The following is an 18,417-nucleotide window of genomic DNA, read 5'->3' as shown; positions in this document are numbered from 1 at the left end:
GTTCTCCAAATACCTGGAATATGTATGTCCAAAAAGTGACCAGTCCACACTGTTAGCCCTTCTTAGGGAAAAATCAATTGGGAAAACTATGAAGGCACACATGATTTTTCATAACAGAAGACAGCTGATATATAACAAGCCAGATAACACCAAAAGCTCCTTGGAATTTGGCTTCCTCTGAAGGAATTCCTTGATCCCTTCAGGTGGTAGCTTTGCCATAACCAGCTGAGTTCTTATAATATATTCCTGAGGTCCGTAGCATGTGAGCACTTCTTTGTGTCATTAAGCATTTTAACATCTTATTTTAATGACTGTCTGGGAATTGCTGGTTCCCATCATGCCTCTCATTGGTCCCTCTTGGACACCAAGGCTGGTCCCTACAGAACACAAGGTTGCTGCCCATTGCCATAGGCTTGCTGTACCTGTCTCACTGTTTCACTTGAGCAATCTCTTAAGAGCGTCATCGCTGACTCCAGGAACACCCCTTCTGTGAGGCAGCACTGTGAGCCACCCTGGGGAAACCACCAGTTTGGGTCCCACGTTGTGTGGCGTCCTTCCCAACAGTGGAGCACGGCTGGGTCTTTGCTACTGTGGCTTCTTTCCCTCTGGGAGAATCAGGAGTGGGAGGTAGCAAGGGCATGAGACGCTTCAGGGGATGAAATGCGGTTTATCTAGAGGTCAACGGAGGAGAAGAGGTGCAAAAAGAGGCTAGTGGGAAATGAGAAGGAACGGACTTCTGGGGTCCCCCCCCCCCGGAAAAGGCCCCAGCTTCCCTCTGCCCCGCCGCCTCGGCCTGCTGTTTCTTTCCCCATGTTTCACTTTCTATGAAGCGGCTTCCAGATGAGGCTCACCATCTCAGCTTGCCTGCCTGATCTCAGCTTGTCTATCCCCTAATCTTGTTAGTCACTTCTGGGAAAGAGGGGAGAGGGAAGAGCTCTGACTGTGTCCATCCTTACCTACCTGGGGTAGTCCAGCTGGACTGCCTGCCTGCCCACTAATCCGTGGACACATGGCCAAGAAGTTCTTTTTCACTCCTGCGGCCAAGGCAGCAGGACTACTTCCTGTCTGAGGCCCAGCACCCGTGGGCAGGGATCCTTCTGACTGCTCGGCCCTGCGTTTAGCACACCACACCAAGAGCTAAAACCCAGGCCCAAACCTTTAAACCTGCTGTCCACACGTGTTCCCTTGGCTACAGAATGGAGGCTGGAGGAAGGCGGTGTCAGCGTGGGCTTGGGAGCAGGAAGTACAGATAGGAGGAATCGGGGAGGAGGTACCCCAGACCTCTGTTTGCCCTTCTTCCAGTTCCCAAGTCCGAGGGCAGGCTTCTCAGCTGGCATCAGAAACCCAGGGGCCAGGGACCTGTGGTAGACTCAAGTCAGCGGGATATTGGCCAATGGAAGTTCCACCAGACCCTATTGTTTGGGGCTTGGTCTGGTATTTACTGCTCTATGGGTTTGTGGCTCCCCCCTGCCGGCATTTGGATAGCACCATGCCCTGCCCTGTCATCCCACTGTCCTGTGGGACCAGGTGAAGGAAAAGATAAGGTCTGGGGTCTCTTTGACACACAGTCACTCGGGCCAGTCCACTACTAGGATGAAAGGAGGAGGCCAACTTGTTCTTCTATAAATACTGAAAATCACCATGCCCAAGCTAACTGGGTGCTGAGCCATAGCTGCACCTGCCTCTCCTGCTTGCCATACAAGTGGCCTCCTCTTTGGATCCTGAGTATTAGCAGCTTGGCACAGGGTAGAGGCCTTCGGGTATTGAACCGACACAGAATGTGTCCCTGTAGCAGAGTGAAGGGTCTTCCAGCTAGAGTCACAACATGCACAAAGGTACAGAGGAAGGAGGCCAGGGGCTTGCAAACATCTCGGGATGAAAGGGAGGGGATACTGAGGCTAGGATTGCTAAGGGAACCCTGTGAGAGACGGCCCGTCAGAGAACAACGGGGTGGCCAGCACCCCGTGGCCCATGAGCTCACCCGAAGACTTTTGAGCAGATCTGATGTGGGGGTAGAAGGGACACTTTGGAAGCCTGAGGAATGTGGGACAAGTTATCAGCTAGAAGTCCAAGGTTATGAAGACAGGATGTGGGCAGGAGTCTCTATCTCAGAGGAGATACGGAAACCCGGGATACAGCGCAGCCCACTACAAGGGAAAGCACACCAGACGAGGGCAGTGTAAGTGTCGGGCGGCGTGGATCTGAACCACAGTTCTGCTACCCAGCTCTGCTACCACTCAGCCGCCCTGAGACCTACAGCTTTAGCTAGCTGATGGGAGGTTGTAGGCATGTAAGCCTGCACTCAACTCACGTGACCATGGTGACCTGTTCCTGGGAAAAGGATAACTGGTCCTCAGGGATGGGAAGGGCAGGCCCTTTCCCCCTAGGTTTTCTCTTCTGGCTAATGTGAAGGGCCAATTGGCCTAACTGGGCCTATGGACAAAGAGGGCCAGCAAGATTCATGCTGCTAGCTAGGAAGCCCCATTCTTTGTGACATGGTTCCCCAAGGCTAGGGCTCTGGCCTGCTTCATGAAACAGCCGGACTAAGAGGGAGCCGAAGTACAGACCAACCAGCTTCTCCTCTCCTCCCACTCTGGCTTTCTTCCTTTCAAGCAGTGGGTAAGCTGAGCACACAAAAGCACAGACTCCGGGAGCTAAAGCAGGAACAAGACAGAAGAAATGAGATGAGGAATTCTGTCCAAATCTGTAAACAGGGCTGGTGCTGGAGACCCGGGGCAGGAGCGCAGGCTTGGAATGTGCTCGTGTTCAGTCCCAAGCATCAAATTCCCTAGTACCAAAACAAAAGTTCAAAAACGCTTCTTTTTTCTGATCCATTAATCCTACCTCTAGATATCTGTCCTCTAGATGGTTAATAGTTAATGACTGTGTTTGATCTGGCCCACATACTTTTTTAAATATTTACATGTTCAAACACACACACACACACACACACACACACACACACACACTCAGATTTCTTGTAACTCTTGGTCTCCATTTGCCTTAATTACTTTTTCTATTGCTGTGATAAGACACCATGATCGAAGTAACTTACGAAAGAGAGTGTTTCATTTGGGGCTCATGGTTCCAGAGGGTTAGAGTCCATGATGATCATGGCAGGGGGTATGGCGGGAGGCAGGCAGGCAGGCTGGGTGCTGGAGCAGCAGCTGAGAGCTCACATCTCAATCTACAAGCACAAGGGAGAGAAAGCTCTAACTGGAAATGGTGAGGCCTGACTGAATCCTCCAAACCCACCCTCATTGACAAGCCCCCTCCAACAAGGCCACGCCCCTCCAACAAGGCCACACCCCCTCCAGCAAGGCCACGCCCCTCCAACAAGGCCACATCTCCTACTCCTAGCCCACATAGTCCCACCAACTGGGGACCAAGTTTTTAAACGTATGAGCCTAAGGGGGCTGTTCTCAGTCAAACAACCACACCATTCCTACTGGGCACCCAATCCCACCCTTGAGGAGCAGGGCCCTCTTTTAATGTGACACACCCTCTTCCATTTTTGTAGTAGCCCCTACCAATCCCGGTTACCTCTCTTACACAGAGGCTTGGGGGCACAAATATTGTCCTTGCGTTATAGACTCCCCCCCTTACATTTTTAAATTGAGAAATTAAAAACCATATATAATGTGAAATGGATAAATTGAGACTGTTAACATATACACTACATCACAGACTACATTTTTTTTTTGTACTGAGAACACAGAATCTACTCAGCCATTTTCAAAAACACATGTTGTTATTAAGTGTACTCTCTCAAATTGTGTGGCTTTTCTCAGACTAGAGACATACCACATCGTTCAGGGCCTCCATCAAAAGCAAAGAGGTTGAAGGTGGAAGTGGAGACCCTGAGTCTCAAAGAAAGCAAGAGGGTTCCTTTCTTTGCGGAGATGAAACTGTGCTGTGGTTTCCACTGGCAAGTCGTATTGCCGGGGCGCTCACTCATTATTTATGGTCATGCATTATTTATTCTGATGCTGACACACGAGCCACAAAAGTCTCAGGGGCATTTTGAGTTTTTCCTCCTTGGTTATGACTCAGATGGCCAATCTTTCCCTCCCCCCCTCGCTTTGTTGTGAATAACTGTTAACTGTAACTCAGTGGTAGGCTAGCGTATAGGGTATATCCCCAGCAGCACACACAACCAAAACCAACCCAACCGCGACAACAGCCAAAGAAAAAACAGCTCCTTTTCGCTGTTTGGATAAGGAGGCCACCCACTTTTGCACAGCACAAGCCTCTGAGCCAGTTCATATTTCTTAGGGGATGTATTCCATTTTTTGTCATTAAAACGAGATTATAACTGCTTAACGTTAAGCCTCTTGGTTTGGACTGGGGATGCAACACAGCAGTGGAGCACCTGTCCTAGCATGCACAGGGCCCTGACTTCGATCTCCAGTCTGTGTAGAAACGGAAGGAAGAAAATTCTTGGCTTGAGGGAGGCTTTAGCAATGATCTCAAGACTGACACTTACCTCTGCTTGTCTTGGCAGCTAGGGGAACAGGTGCAGTGGGGCATGGGTTTTTGGAAGCCATCACAGGGGGAAGGACACCGCTTCTTCTGGTCCAAGCAGTCAGAAGTTTCTGTTTCCTTAGGGAGGGAAGAGGATTGCCAGGAAGACAGCACCTGGACACCCAGCTCCACACACACTAAACACACCAGCTTCCGGGTCCTCGCTCTGTTTGGAAGAGCAACATTCTTTTTTTTTTTTGAGACAGGGTCTCATGCAGCCCAAGCTGCCTTCAAACTTGCTGTGTAGCTAGGAGCGACCTTGAACTTCTGACCCTGCTTTCTCCACTTCTTAAGTGTTGGTTTTATAGACGTGCCCTGCCACACTTGGTTTATGTGGTGCCGGAGGTTGAATCCAGGGCTTCGTGCCTGCTACATGAGCATCTGCCTGCTTTTCTGTATCCACAGCCCTTCTGCCACTCATTTTCCTCCTCCTGTTTTCTTAGAAGCAGCTTCACTAAGGTATAGTTTATACACCATTTAATCTGCCTGTTGTACATGTGCAATCCAAAGGTTTTCTTTATTTGCTTATTATATGTATGTGGGTTGGGTTGGGGATGTGACAGTACGATGGTACTCAGGTAACATGTGGGAGTTAGCTCTTTCCTTCCAGCATGTAGGTCCTAGGAATTGAACTCAGATCATTAGGCAAGTGCCTTTCCCTACTGAGCCGTCTTGCCAGGCCCAATTCAATGGTTTTCAGGAATTTACAGAGTTCTGTAATCATCACCACAATTCACGTTTAGAATATTTTCATCAACCCCCAAAAGATTCCTTGTACTCTTCTTGTGGTCATTCCCATCCCTACCCCTAGCCTCAGGCAACAAGCTGCTATTTTCTGGATCCTTCTTACAGCTGGAGTCATGTGGTACATGGTCTTTTGAATCTGGCTTCTTTCACTGAACGTGGTTTAAGCTGTCTCCATGTTCGAGTCAGAATCGGTGCTGTGTTCCTTCTTAGCATAGAAATGGATCCCGTCCTACGGATCATACACGTTGGGCCTTTAGTCACCTGTCTGTGGACATCTGAATTCTTTCCCCTCTTGGGCTGATAAATAATATTGGTATGAACATCCACGTACAAGTGTTTGTGGGGACACATGTTTCTGTTTTTCTTGAGTAGAAACCTAGGGGCCACAGTGCCGGGCGGTGTAGTAACTCTCCGAGAAATTGCTCAGCTGTCTCCCGATAGGGCTGGACCACAGCCGCCTTTCCCCCCACCAGCACTGCCTGAGCATCCGGCTTCTCAGTCCTCACTAACCCCTCTTTACCTCCCATGATTGCAGTGCAGCCAAGAGGAAGACCCCTAATTAGGGTCACAGCAGGGAATGACAGGGTCAAGGTTTGGAACCCAAGTTACCCTGACTCTTTTTCAGTTTATGGGTTAGTGGACAGAGTCTGCGAAGGGCAGGGTCAGGGACTGGGGATGCCAGGCCAGGGCTTCGGGACAGTTCTTACACCTCCACCCTAAGAGCAATGGGCTCTAGCAGCATCGGCAACAGGGACTTGGTCTGGGAAAGAGGGGGTTGCCAGCCAACTTCTTCTGGCTTCTGCCAAAACAGGTCACAACAAAACGTTCTCTCTGGTGCCCTCCCCTGGCCCAGCCTGCATGTCTCACATGCCCCCTTCTTCATATTTCCTTTCAACTGGCCCTGGACGTGTTCTCCTGTCTCAGTGCCATGAGTTTGACCTCTTTGTGCCAGTGTCAAAGTCTATCTGCAGTCTAAGAATGTATCTGTGGAGGACGAGGGCATCTGGTCTGTCTGTCTAATTCAGGCAGGACCAGAGGCAAGATGTCCTGCTGGTACGGGCCTCGAGGCAAGCATTGTGAAGGAGTTGGCTTCCTCAGGGAGTGAACAATTGATGAGATGTGTCTGGTCAGCAGCAGTGAGGCCTCATGAGGGTCCTGGACAGCTCACTCTCTACCCACATTGTGCTCACTTTTTTTTTTTAGAATGACCATCCTTATCCCAGGGAAAGCCAGACATGGTGGCACATACCTATAATCCTAGTCCTTGGAAGGCAGAGGCAGGAAGATTATAAATTCGAGGCTAGCCTTTAAGACCCTGAAAACAAACAAACAAGCTAATGGGTCAAAAGGGTCTAAAGGGGTTCAGAGTACCCACGCAAACTTCCTTCACAAACAGGAGAATGGAGGGGAATGTGTGTTTATTGAGCACCTGAGTCTCCTTCATACGCATCATTTCTTCCGATCCCCACATTCGATGACAAATGCCCCTCCTTCCCTCTGAGGAGGCAGACTCAGCCTGTACTGTTTGCCCCAACCCAACATGATAAGCATTTCAACCAGTGCCTTCTCCTGGGCTCTGTTCTCACCCACACAGTGTCGCAAACCGGGGGATGAGACATCAGGCGCATGTGAGTTCAAGTCTTGACTCTGACACTTCCTTGCTGTGTGCTGTGGGGAAAGTGAGTGAGCCTGTCTGGGCCACAGCTGCCCGCGTGTGCCGTAAGGCTGTCTCTGTCCACACCACGAAGGTGGGATGAGAAGATCCAGGCATGACTGCCTGTCTGGACTTCTGCTCTCAGGCTCTGCTGGCCAGGGATCTAGGCCTGTTGGTTCTCAGCCCACCTCCCCACTCCAGTTTCTCTCTAAAGCCTTGACTTTCTGTCCGGCTGGGTCTGTCCTCTGTCCTCGCCTGCTGCCAGGAGCCTGAGAAGCTCTGAGCCCAGAGACACTCTGAGGCTTGTGAGCGGGCGTGAGTTTTGGTTTTGTCCAACCTCGGCCGGCAATCTCCAGCTGGATAAAAGCAGAGGAAGGCCCAGAAGTCTCCATCTCTGGGGCTTCCCTCCCGCTGACTCTTCTCCTCTTCCATGATGTATCCCTAAGCTTTGCTCACCTTCCAAGGCCAAGCCACCTCCCAGCCCACCACAGGCCTCACTTGCCTGCCAGCTCTCCAGATCCTGTCCTGAGGGGACTGTCGGCAGTAGCAGACATGGAGGCTCTACCCAGAACTGGATTCCCTACGGACAACCCAGGTAGGTTTGACCAGACTGTGGCCATCCTCTTCCCCTTTGCAGAGGACGCGCTGTGGACGACGCGGGCGGATGGCAGAGTGCGCCTGCGCCTGGAACCCCTCTGCACGCAGCTGCCCTATACCGTGCACCGGATGTTCTATGAGGCCTTGGATAAGTACGGGGACCTCAGCGCTCTGGGCTTCAAGTGCAAAAACAAGTGGGAGCGCATCTCGTACTACCAGTACTACCTGATTGCCCGCAAAGTCGCCAAAGGCTTCCTGAAGGTAGGAGCCCCTAGTTGCACACCCTTTCTTTCCCCAGACCTGCTCTCTAGCTTGAGCTCTTCCCAACACTCCACCAGGCAAGGTCCCTAGAAACCGCCCTTGTGAAACCTGACACCAGCTGGGCTAACACTATATCCTGGGCCCTGCGCTAAGAACTTTCCATTTATGGAGCCTCTACCGCAGGCCGCCTTCAAGGAAGGCTGGGAAACCGAGTAGACTGGGCTCCCCCGAAAGCCATAGGAAGGGTCAACGGGGCTGCCAGAAACTGATTCCCTAGCAGGTTTTCTGGCTGAGTAGACTTGGAGATGGGCCTGGAGGGGTCTCCGCAGTCTACTGGGAGGCAGCAGGGGAGGGAAAGGGCATCTCTGTGTGACTGACCTGCCTATCTGCCTTTGGCCTGGAGCTCGGCCTGGAGCGAGCCCACAGCGTGGCGATCCTCGGCTTCAACTCCCCAGAGTGGTTCTTCTCTGCAGTGGGCACCGTGTTTGCCGGGTGAGTGGCTGGGCAGGGATAAGGTCTCCTGTGGGCTGGTGGTGGGCAGAAAGTACAGAGGGGGCTATTATCTCTTTAGAGAGCCACTCCTAGCATCTACCACTCCCCAGCATCCCATATCTCCCGTAGGCCCTTCCGAGCCTGCCTTTTCCCACCCCTGATGACTAACAGCATTGGAGCTCCCTGGGGATGGAGGCTGGGAGGCTGTGGGGAGGGGATGGTTCCTCCGCACCTGGTAAGAGCCTTCCTGTGTGCCTCCTCCAGGGGCATTGTCACTGGCATCTACACCACCAGCTCCCCAGAAGCCTGCCAGTACATCGCCCATGACTGCCGTGCCAATGTCATTGTGGTTGACACACAGAAGCAGCTGGAAAAGATACTGAAGGTTTGGCGGGAAGGAAAATGGGTGTGTGGGTAGAGGCTGGGCATCTGCTCTAGTGTATGAAGGATGCTTTTATTTGCCCATCCGAGAGTTCTTATCTCCTATAGTCTATGTGCACATGCAACACACACATACACACACCACACACACACACAGAGGAGGTAATAGCACCTTTTACTCACACCCCTGGCCAGCCCATTGTCTACCATGGCTTTCCCACTGGACAGGGTCTTATCTAAAGGGAGAGCTGTGGACATTGGGCCCCTCTGTGGCTCAGTTTGTACTCTGGAGATGTTCCTTGGGCCACTCATCTGCTTCTGAGGGTCAAGTGGTCGACACCTTCTAGAACATGGTCTAGAACCCAGGTCTCTAGAGAGACTGCAGTAGGTATCTGTCCCTCTTCATCTCTGCTGAAGAAGTCTCCTAAGCCAAGAAAAAGCTGGAAGTTGTAGTTCTCACTTGGCTGTGGAGATCTTCCCTGGGGTAGGCCCAGCTCCTGAAGAAGGTCCCCTCAAGACTTTATATAGCTCCCTCAGGTGAGGCTGTGAGCAGCCCTGACTGAGACTCACTAGCTCACAGCAAAGTGAGGAGATCCCCCAGGAAACCTCCAGAGTCCGGGTCTGCTCAGGGAATGCTAGAGCAACAAAAAAGCCAAGTATCACTCCTCCCTGAAAGGGGCCAGGGGGAAATGCAGAGCTGTGGGCCAGGAAAGCTGTGGGAGGGGGACCCAGACTCCCCAACAAGATCTGAGCAGGGACATGAATCATCGACCTAATAGACAACTCCTCAAACAGCAGAGTTGGCCTTGGCAGGTGTCACTACACAAACCTTCCTGAGCTTGTCAGTGAGGCTGGATAAGGTACCCACCTTTGTGTATTGTGTTGAGCTACCCTGTGCTACAGTCAGACTCCATGGAGTTTTGCTCTAATCTAAGACATGTGATCACAGCCCTTTATACCAGTTCAGAGTGATTATGAAAACTCCATTTCATGGCTTCTGTTTTACTGTGTGGGGTCTCTCCAATGGTACCTTGACTAGTGAGGAATTGTTCGGCCTCCTTACGGGGCCCTTCTTCTGAGTCCTGCTTTTAGGATATCACTGTGAGCATCTCCATTTGTCCAGCTTGGATAAATATGTAGGATTGGGAGCAGACAGAAAGGTATGGATTGTGTGGCCCCCACCCTACTCTGAGACAAGGAGTCCTAAGCTATCTTCAGGCAGCCTTTTCCCTTCTCCAAACTCTTGGTCTGAGGGTCAACTGGTCAACCTTCTGGAACCATGGGTTTCTAGAGAGGCCATGAAATATGCCTTCCTTTGTCTCTATTGGAGTAGTCATCAGGGATATGTATCTATTACTGGCCTTTCAAAAGCACCTCTGGACTTAGTATGACCCAGAAGTCCTCAGATAGCCAAGTGGCCTCAGAGGCACCTAGGTCACAGGTCATTTTCTGAGCTTCACTCATCATAGTCTAACCTAGAACAGAATCAGCCTCCCCCAGGCCACTTAGGTCTGAAGCCTTGATGGTTTAGGAACCAATCTAGCATAGGGTTGAGGCCACATGACCTCTCATCACCATCCATATTAGCATGTCTATTGGGATTGTCCTTCTTCAGCTCATGTTTAGGCAGTCATGTTGGTGAGACTTTGTTGGTATAGCTTCTGACATTACTATGAGGTACAATCTCACAGAAAATTCCCTGATCCTCTGGCCCTTTCCAGCACAAAGAACTACAGGCAACTATCGAGTACTGGGAGCAAGAGAAATAATCCTCCCCAGGGTGGAGCACACCAACTAGTTATCCAATACCAGATGGTCAGCTCTGAAAACATATATACACAAGTATATTATACAGACTAAACAAGCTGTATTTATGTATTTAGCAATGTGTGTGTGAGTGTGTGTGTGTGTGTGTGTGTGTGTGTGTGTGTGTGTGTGTGTGTGTAAAACAACAATTAATGAAAAAAGAGGCCATAAATTTGAAAGAGAGCAAGGAAGGGTCTATGGGAAGGTTTGATGGGAGGAAACTGGGAAGTGGTAAATGATGTGATTATATTATAATCTCAAAAAAGAAAGAGAAAGAAAGAAAAAAAGAAAGAGAGAGAAAGATTTAAAAAAAAAAAAGGAACTAATCTAGCGGGACTGGAGAGGTGGTTCAGTAAAGCGCCATCAGAACATGCATAAGAACCTGAGTGTGGATCAGCAGCACATACATGAAAAGCCAGGCACTGTAGCAAGTGCCTGGATGCACAGGCCTCAGAAAATAAGGCCACACACACTGCACACACACACACTGCACACACACACACTGCACACACACACACACTGCCCACACACACATACACACACGGCACACACATACACACACTGCACACACACACACTCATACATGTGGTGGTGGGGGACTGTTAGCCAGTGCCGCTGACAATGTCCTAAATGACAGTCTGGCCTCAGCTCAGGCTGGCTCAGAGGATGGCTGGCAGGATGATAGACACTTACTTATGACAGAGTCATTCCTCAGGAACCTGTGAGATAGGTATCTGCCTGCCAGCAAGAGCCACTTCCCCTACTTCTGCTAATCAATAGGGACATCTAGTTCCCTATTAGCACATACATGTAACACATATCAAAGCTCCAAACTAACCTCTAGGCTCTTTCTCCTTATTAACATTTACCTGTAATGCACATGAAAGAAGCCACGGGGCCTTCTGGCCTGCGCGCTTCCTCTTCTCCTCCACTCTGAACTTCCGGGCTAGTTCAGATTCTGCCCCGGCCCTTCCACAGCTGCCCTGTTCTCTTTAACACTGGCAAGATCACCTGCCCCTCCACCTCTCTCACAACCACCCCCACCCCCGCCCCAGGTAGCCATGGCAGCTCTGGACTCCCCGAGTGCCTCTGACTATTCTGTCTACCACCTGATAGCCATGAGGCAGTTTCATATCTACAGTAAACCTCCTTCCCACCCATGGCATGGCCTAGTTCAGTGGTTTCGCTGAGCCCTCACTTAGAAGAAGGGAAACCTACTTGGCAGGCCCTGTAGCCAATGATACGCCCTCTTTTGAACCCTCCCATGCTGAGTTGGGGAGGGCTGGACAGCTTAAAAAGCCGCCTACTATTTTCTGCCAGGGAGACAAACCATCCCTAGCTTATAGCTGAAGAAGGTGAGATCCAGACCCAGGGCCTCAGTTAAATGACTGCCTTAGGTGTTGTTCGAATCTTAGATGGTCTTTTAATAAAAAAAACTCTGAGCCAGATATTGGTGAAAGATGAAAGATCAGAGAAGTAGAGCAAGCCACAGCCAACCTCACCTCACCAACGCCTCAGCTGATCCTGTTTCCATGAATCCTCAGACTAAAACCCTCTGAGTCCTCACCCGGAAAGGGTCTCTGCTAAACTGCTTTAGTTCCTGTTTCCTCATGCCTTATATACCTTTCTCCCACTGCCATCACTTCCTGGGATTAAAGGCGTGTGCCACCACTGCCTGGCTCTGTTTCCAGTATGGCCTTGAACTCACAGAAATCCAGAGAGATCTCTGCCTCCCAAATAATAGAATTAAGGGTGTGTGCCACCATTGTCTGGCCTCTATGTCTAATCTAGTGGCTGGCTCTGTCCCCTGATTCTCAGGCAAGCTTAATTGAAGTACACAATATATCACCAAATTTTCCTTTTTTAGTCTAAAATAATAAAAGCTTATAACTAATATAAGAAAAACTATATACAATAAATACAATACATATATACAATACATATAGTCAAGAATTACATTAACACTATCCAGTCCATTAACATTTGACAAATTCAGAGAAAATATTCCATTATTTATCCTATTTTGGTGAGTCCAAAATGTTGTACCTAATTCACTTTCTATCCTAACTTATATTACCAACCAAAAACTATCTTTTGTTGTCTTTCATACTTATACATTTTACACCTACTTAGTGAATTTCTTTTCTGAATGTGTGAACAAGGAAAACTACAACTATAACTATCTAATCTTCAATTCCCCCAGAGACCCGAGGAGGAAATAATATTACCTAAGTAAGCAGGAAGTAAAAACAAGCAACTTCCAAAAAAATGTAAAAAATGACAGAAACAGCTGGGTGCCTGTACAGTCACCCAGGGTTTCTCTGCAACATTGGGCCATCTATCTTTGGCCTACAGGCTTAGCATATCTGACAGACTCATCTGTGAAGCAGGATTTTCTAAAGGGCCTTCCTACCTTATCTAGGCAAGATTTAGCAGTCCTTTTTATGTGTGTCCTGCTTGTCCATTTTGGACAGCATATTGTCAGCAGTTGAGGCAAGGGCATTTTCTTGTCAGTAGCTAACTTTTGCCACAAAGAAAATAAACTCCATGAGGAGTTTCTTCAGTGCCCACAATCTTCTCTGAAGTATATTGGTGCTGCCAGGAGCAGATGTGTCTCATTGTCATAAAGAAAGAATCTATGTTATTAAAATATCTTAAATGCCATATTCTGTAGGTCTCTGAAGTGTTTCAAGATGATCTGTATATCTAAAACATATCTCTGTTTGACCTTGAAAACATACCTAATATGACTAGAAGTTCATTTGGAATAGGTGACTAAATACTAACTTGTATTTCTTTATATCCTAATTAGTTGGTAATAATAACTTTCAAGGACTAGTAATTTGCATTACATTTTTAATTGAACTGTATAAGTACAATACCTTGAACAAGATTAGAAATATATGTATAGTATTTTCTAACAAAATCAATCTCAAATTTGTATCAATATACATAATTTGTATACAATATACAAAAATCCAATTCAATGTAAAAAAAATCCAAAATACAAAAATCCAAATTTAAAACTAGTAGATGCTTTCTAAAAGTAGATTCAGTAATCTACCTTTTTATCTTATATCTATAGCCTCTCTTTTTTCTTTTCAGAGTAGATTTAATAATCTACCCTTTATTCATCATTTCTATATTTTTTAGAGTAGATTCAATAATCTACCTTTTATCTTATCTTATCACATCTATATCCTCTTTTATTTTTTTCAGAGTAGATTCAATAATCTATCCTTTTATCCTATCATTTCTATATCATATCTCTCTTTCTACTTTAAGAAAGAGATTGACTATGACCAAGAACAATTTTTAACCAACCCCTAAACAAAGACAAGTACCCATAATACACTGAAAGACCAAAAACCACCCACCCCACCTTTTGGGAATGTGGGCATCATGTTCTTAAAATTACTTCCTGCTGTTTGGGGGCAAAGGCATCTTTAGGAAATCCCAAAAAGAAAATTTTGGGGTTAATTGTCAAGTCCTGGGAGTGTTAGCTGTATCATTTGTTCAGTCTCTGCATAATGGGAAAGTGCAGGGCTTGCCTCAAGTCCTTGCTCGAGTAGTTTGTGAGGCTGGATCATCTCAGCTAGCCACCTTGAAATTGTCCTGAGCAGTTTGTAGTCCAAAGCTGATCTTTGGGTGGTGTTTGTCATCTTAGTGATATTATCCTCGTCCTGATAGAATTGTCATTGTGGGACCTCATCATCTTTTTGGAGACTTCAAAGATCACATTGGGTCAAACTTTCCTTTTCATGGTAATTTTTTCCAGGTAGTTTTTACTCTTTGGATGCTTATCTGTTCAAAGATTTTTAAATTTTTAAGATGGTTGTTTTTATTTTTCTGAAAGACAAAGACAAAACCCTTCCCCAACTTTAACTTTAGGGAGTTTCCAAATCTAATGTTTATCACTTTTTATTTATGGGTTTTTTTTCTGAATTTTTTTGTGGTTCTATCACCCTGAGCAGTATGGTTTTTTACAATAGGCATTAGGTTCTTTAATTGCTATGGAAAAGAGTTTCTTCCCCGGTGACAGGAAAGGACTGAACATAATTTGACATGGGGGCCTGCAAGAGGTCCCCTGGGGCATTTCCTGATGGCAAAGGCAAGGGATTACCTTGTCTGTCTCTTGTTGATCTACATTCGTTAGTCCAATGTCTGCTTTTGCCATACCTTCTGTATAATCCAGAAAGGAGGGGCATTTTGTTGGTATTATTCCTTGAAAAAAACCTTGTTTCTAGGAATTCCCTGTTTACAGTCCCTTTTTAGGTGACCTTTTTACCACATTTGAGACATCTGACATTACTATTTTTCTTCAAACCTCTGGAAATCACCTCTCCTGTCCAAGTATTATCATGGTCAATTCCATTCCGCCAAGGGTGCCGATCTTGCCTTTAACAGTCTAATTACACTTTTGCATTGTGCATTAGCATTTTCAAAAGCTAGAGGTTCAATTATTATCTGTCTAGCTTCTGAATTTGGTATCATTCTATTTACTCTATTTACTTTTATTGCCTTTGTAAGAAATTCATGAAGGTTTCTTTGGGGCTCTGTATAACTTTCATAAATGACTCAATTTTCTTTCCTACTTCTTCAATTCTGTTCCAAGCATTCAAGACTGCCATTTGGCATAAAGCCAGGGTGTGGTCATCATATAGAGATTGCCTTTTTACATTGGCATAATCTCCCTCTCCAAGAAGTTGATCTTGGGTGATTTCCATACCTCTAGCCCTACTTCGTTGTTCAATGGTCTTGGCCTCATCCCATTGTAATTGTGGACCTGCCTCTAAGACAGCTGTAACCAAATCTCTCCAGTCTTGAGGGATAATTCTATCAAAAGTTGACCACGAGTTTAACATCTGCTTCACAAACAGGGAACACATACCATATGACACTATAGCTTCTTTTTGAGTCTCCTCAAATCTAACATTTGCACTGGATTTCAGTCAGCTCATACACAGCCTTGAGCATTTGGCAGTTCCTGTAAGGTTACTGAATAGATTAAAGTTGGCTGTTTGAAAGCCTTGCGCTGTTTCTCTATAACTGTATAATGCAATGCTGAGAAAGGTTCACCTTTTAATTCTTCTGTCTGGGTCTGAATATCTTTATGATATTATGATTTTATGATTTTAACAGGTTGTTCTAAAACTTTTATCTTGGCACTCATATTAACCAACTTTTTTAATGATGAAACAAATAATATTTATAATTGACATTACATCTATCTCATCAACATTAATTATCCTCTCATTTAATTGTTCCATTTTCAGAATGTCAATCGTATTATCAAACAGAGACCAAACACTCTCTATTGTAAAAATATTTCCTTTTTTTTAATGTGGGGAAAAACCTTGCTTTTAACTAATTCCTCCCTTTAAGAAATCTTAATTGACTCACCAAATCTGCTGATAATAACTATTCAGACAATGGTGTAGCAGCAGCCGGGGGTGGGGGGGTGGGGCGTCCAAGGAAAGCCAGGACCCACCAGGAGAGGAAAGAAGCCACAAAGCCAGCTGTCTGCAGTGGGGAGCATGCAGAGGCAGCCAATGCTGGGGTGTGTGGAGCTTGAGCCTGGGGAGTTTGCTGCAGAGAGGCTGCAACAGAAACTTAGCCAGTAGGTTAGGTGCTCTGGCCCACATGGGGTGGAGACCCCAGCCACGTGGAGCTCAGGCCTGAGCCAGGGCCTGCAAGGCCACAGGCAGGTGGATTTTTCATGAATTCATGCCCCACAAGTTTGATGCCAGATGTTATTTGAATCTTAGATAGTCTTTTAATAAAAAAACAAAAAACCCAGAGCCAGATATCAATGTGAAAGCTGAAAGATTAGAGAAGCAGAACAAGCCACAGCCAACCTCACCTCGCCCACTCATCAATGAGACTTCTGTCAGCATGGATGTTCGGCCAGTGAGTCCCCAGCCCTAGGAGAATGTCCAGGACTCTCCCTTCCGTAGCTCTCTGGCCCACACATCTGAGCTGCCTTGACTTCCTGACCCCTCTCTCCCACCTCAGTCCAAGAAGCACTACATCCTACATGCCTCCCTCTCCTCCCTCTCCTTCTCCCTCCTCCTGCTCTCCCTCCACCTCACCCTCTCACCCCTCCTTTCTTCTCCTCCCCCTCCTCCCCCTCCCTTTCTCCCTCACTTTTCACCCTCTGCTCTTTTTCTCCTCTCCTTTCACATCTTCAGACAGAACACTGAGTTCGTAGAAACTCATCTCACTCATGTCTCTCAGGAGTGTGTGTTTGTGTGTCTGTCTGTGTCTGTGTCTCTGTGTCTAGTTAAGTCATAATTCACAGTGATAGCTCTGATTCAAACACTACATGATGGGGATTTAACTTTGATTTTATTCTTGAATTTCTCTTATCTAGCCTTAAAAATTGTAGCAGTTAATAACATTGATCTAATCCCGTAAAACATATCAGATAATTTCAAAATAACAGTGTAGATTTATTGCCAAAATAAGACTGGTGAAGCCAGACATGGTGGCACACACTTGTAAGCCCGACACTTAGGAAGTGGAAGGAGAAGGTTTAGAAGTTCAAGGTCAGCCAAGGCTACAAGTTTGAAGCCAGCCTGAATTACATGAGGCCCTGTCTCAAAAAGCAACACCAACACACACACACACACACACACACACACACACACACACACACACAGAGAGAGAGAGAGAGAGAGAGAGAGAGAGAGAGAGAGAGAGAGAGAGACAGAGGCAGGGGAGATTGGGCTGGCTAGATGCGGAAGTCTGATGACCTGAGTTCAATCCCTAGAACTCACATAAATGTGGAGCCAACTCTACAAGGTTCTCTGACCTTCACACATGTGTGCCATGACGTGTGTGATTATACCCATCATAGACACACAGTAATAATAAATAAAAACCATTTAAAGGCAAGATAAAGTAGGAGAGAGAGAGGAAAGTGATTCAGTCAGTGAGGAGCTTGCTGTACAATCATGGGACGTGAGTGCCCCAGACCTTACAAACCCATGAACACACACAGGTTAAGTAAACAGACCGCTCAATGAAGTTCAGAATTTCCTTTAACTCTGCCCTAAGAATGAAGAATCAAAATGCAGGTATGAAATCCCCTGATGAGGCCAGCACCACACACTTTAATCCCAGCACTTGGGAGGCAGAGGCAGGCAGAACTCTGTGAGTTCGAGGCCAGCCTGGTCTACAGAGCGAGTTCCAGAACAGCCAGGACTACGTAGTGAGACCTTATCTTAGGGAAAAAACAAAACAAAACACACAAACAAGTATTAAAACAAAAAAACCTCTGATGCAATTATGTGTGTGTTTATGTTTGTGTGTGTTTCACTATCTTGAAGTGTGGTTTTCATTTGTATTTGCTTGAGGGTCGTCCCCCCCCCCCCCCCCGGCTTGTGATCCTCCTGCCTCAGCCTCCCCAGGGCTGAGATTCCAGGCACATGCTGCCACACTTGGCTCTTGGATTCAGGTCTTTCAGGTTGCTCTCAAGTACTGGAGAATCATCCTTTCTCTTTTACACATGAATGTATTTGTAAAATAATTATAAGATTTACATGATCCCAAAGTCAAAATGACATGTTACACCAAGGAACTTCTCTCCCCGCCCCCTCCTCCTCCCACTTGTTCCCTCTCTGCCTGTAGAGGGTCAGGGTAATTAGTTTTAACCTTCCCGGGTCCCTGTGGCAAACAGAAACAAATGCCTCTTGCTCGTATGTATGTACGCTATTCACATGTCCACACTGCATTCCTTCCTCGGGTGAAGATGTCAGGATGCAGACACACATCTTTCTCACTTAGTGACCTAGGAGACACTTAGCATTGGAGAGGACAGTGCTCCCTTTGTACTTCTGGCTCTGTCATCGCACTAACCTAACATTCTGTTGTGTGACTTGTTCAGTCAGGCCCTCGGTCCCCACTGTCCCTGCGCCGAAGTTCCCATAATGGGGAGCTATGGACAGAGACGT

General features: G+C 47.1%; 1 protein-coding gene across 3 annotated transcripts in view; it reads left to right on the top strand.

The window, feature by feature from the left end:
* Acsbg1 (acyl-CoA synthetase bubblegum family member 1) overlaps positions 1 to 18,417 on the top strand; it is a 60,538-nt gene that overhangs the window by 25,171 nt on the left and 16,950 nt on the right. For all 3 annotated transcript variants that reach the window (XM_076576301.1, XM_076576300.1, XM_076576302.1), the window contains 3 exons: positions 7,563 to 7,783; positions 8,187 to 8,275; positions 8,540 to 8,660. In XM_076576301.1, the coding sequence (XP_076432416.1) occupies positions 7,563 to 7,783; positions 8,187 to 8,275; positions 8,540 to 8,660 (431 nt within the window). The remainder of the gene's footprint in view (positions 1 to 7,562; positions 7,784 to 8,186; positions 8,276 to 8,539; positions 8,661 to 18,417) is intronic.

The sequence above is a fragment of the Peromyscus maniculatus genome, chromosome 7 (assembly GCF_049852395.1).
Source record: "Peromyscus maniculatus bairdii isolate BWxNUB_F1_BW_parent chromosome 7, HU_Pman_BW_mat_3.1, whole genome shotgun sequence".
Taxonomy (NCBI): Eukaryota; Metazoa; Chordata; class Mammalia; order Rodentia; family Cricetidae; genus Peromyscus; species Peromyscus maniculatus.
The sequence above is the reverse complement of the archived record's forward strand: the minus strand, read 5'-3'. Positions and strand labels throughout refer to the sequence as shown.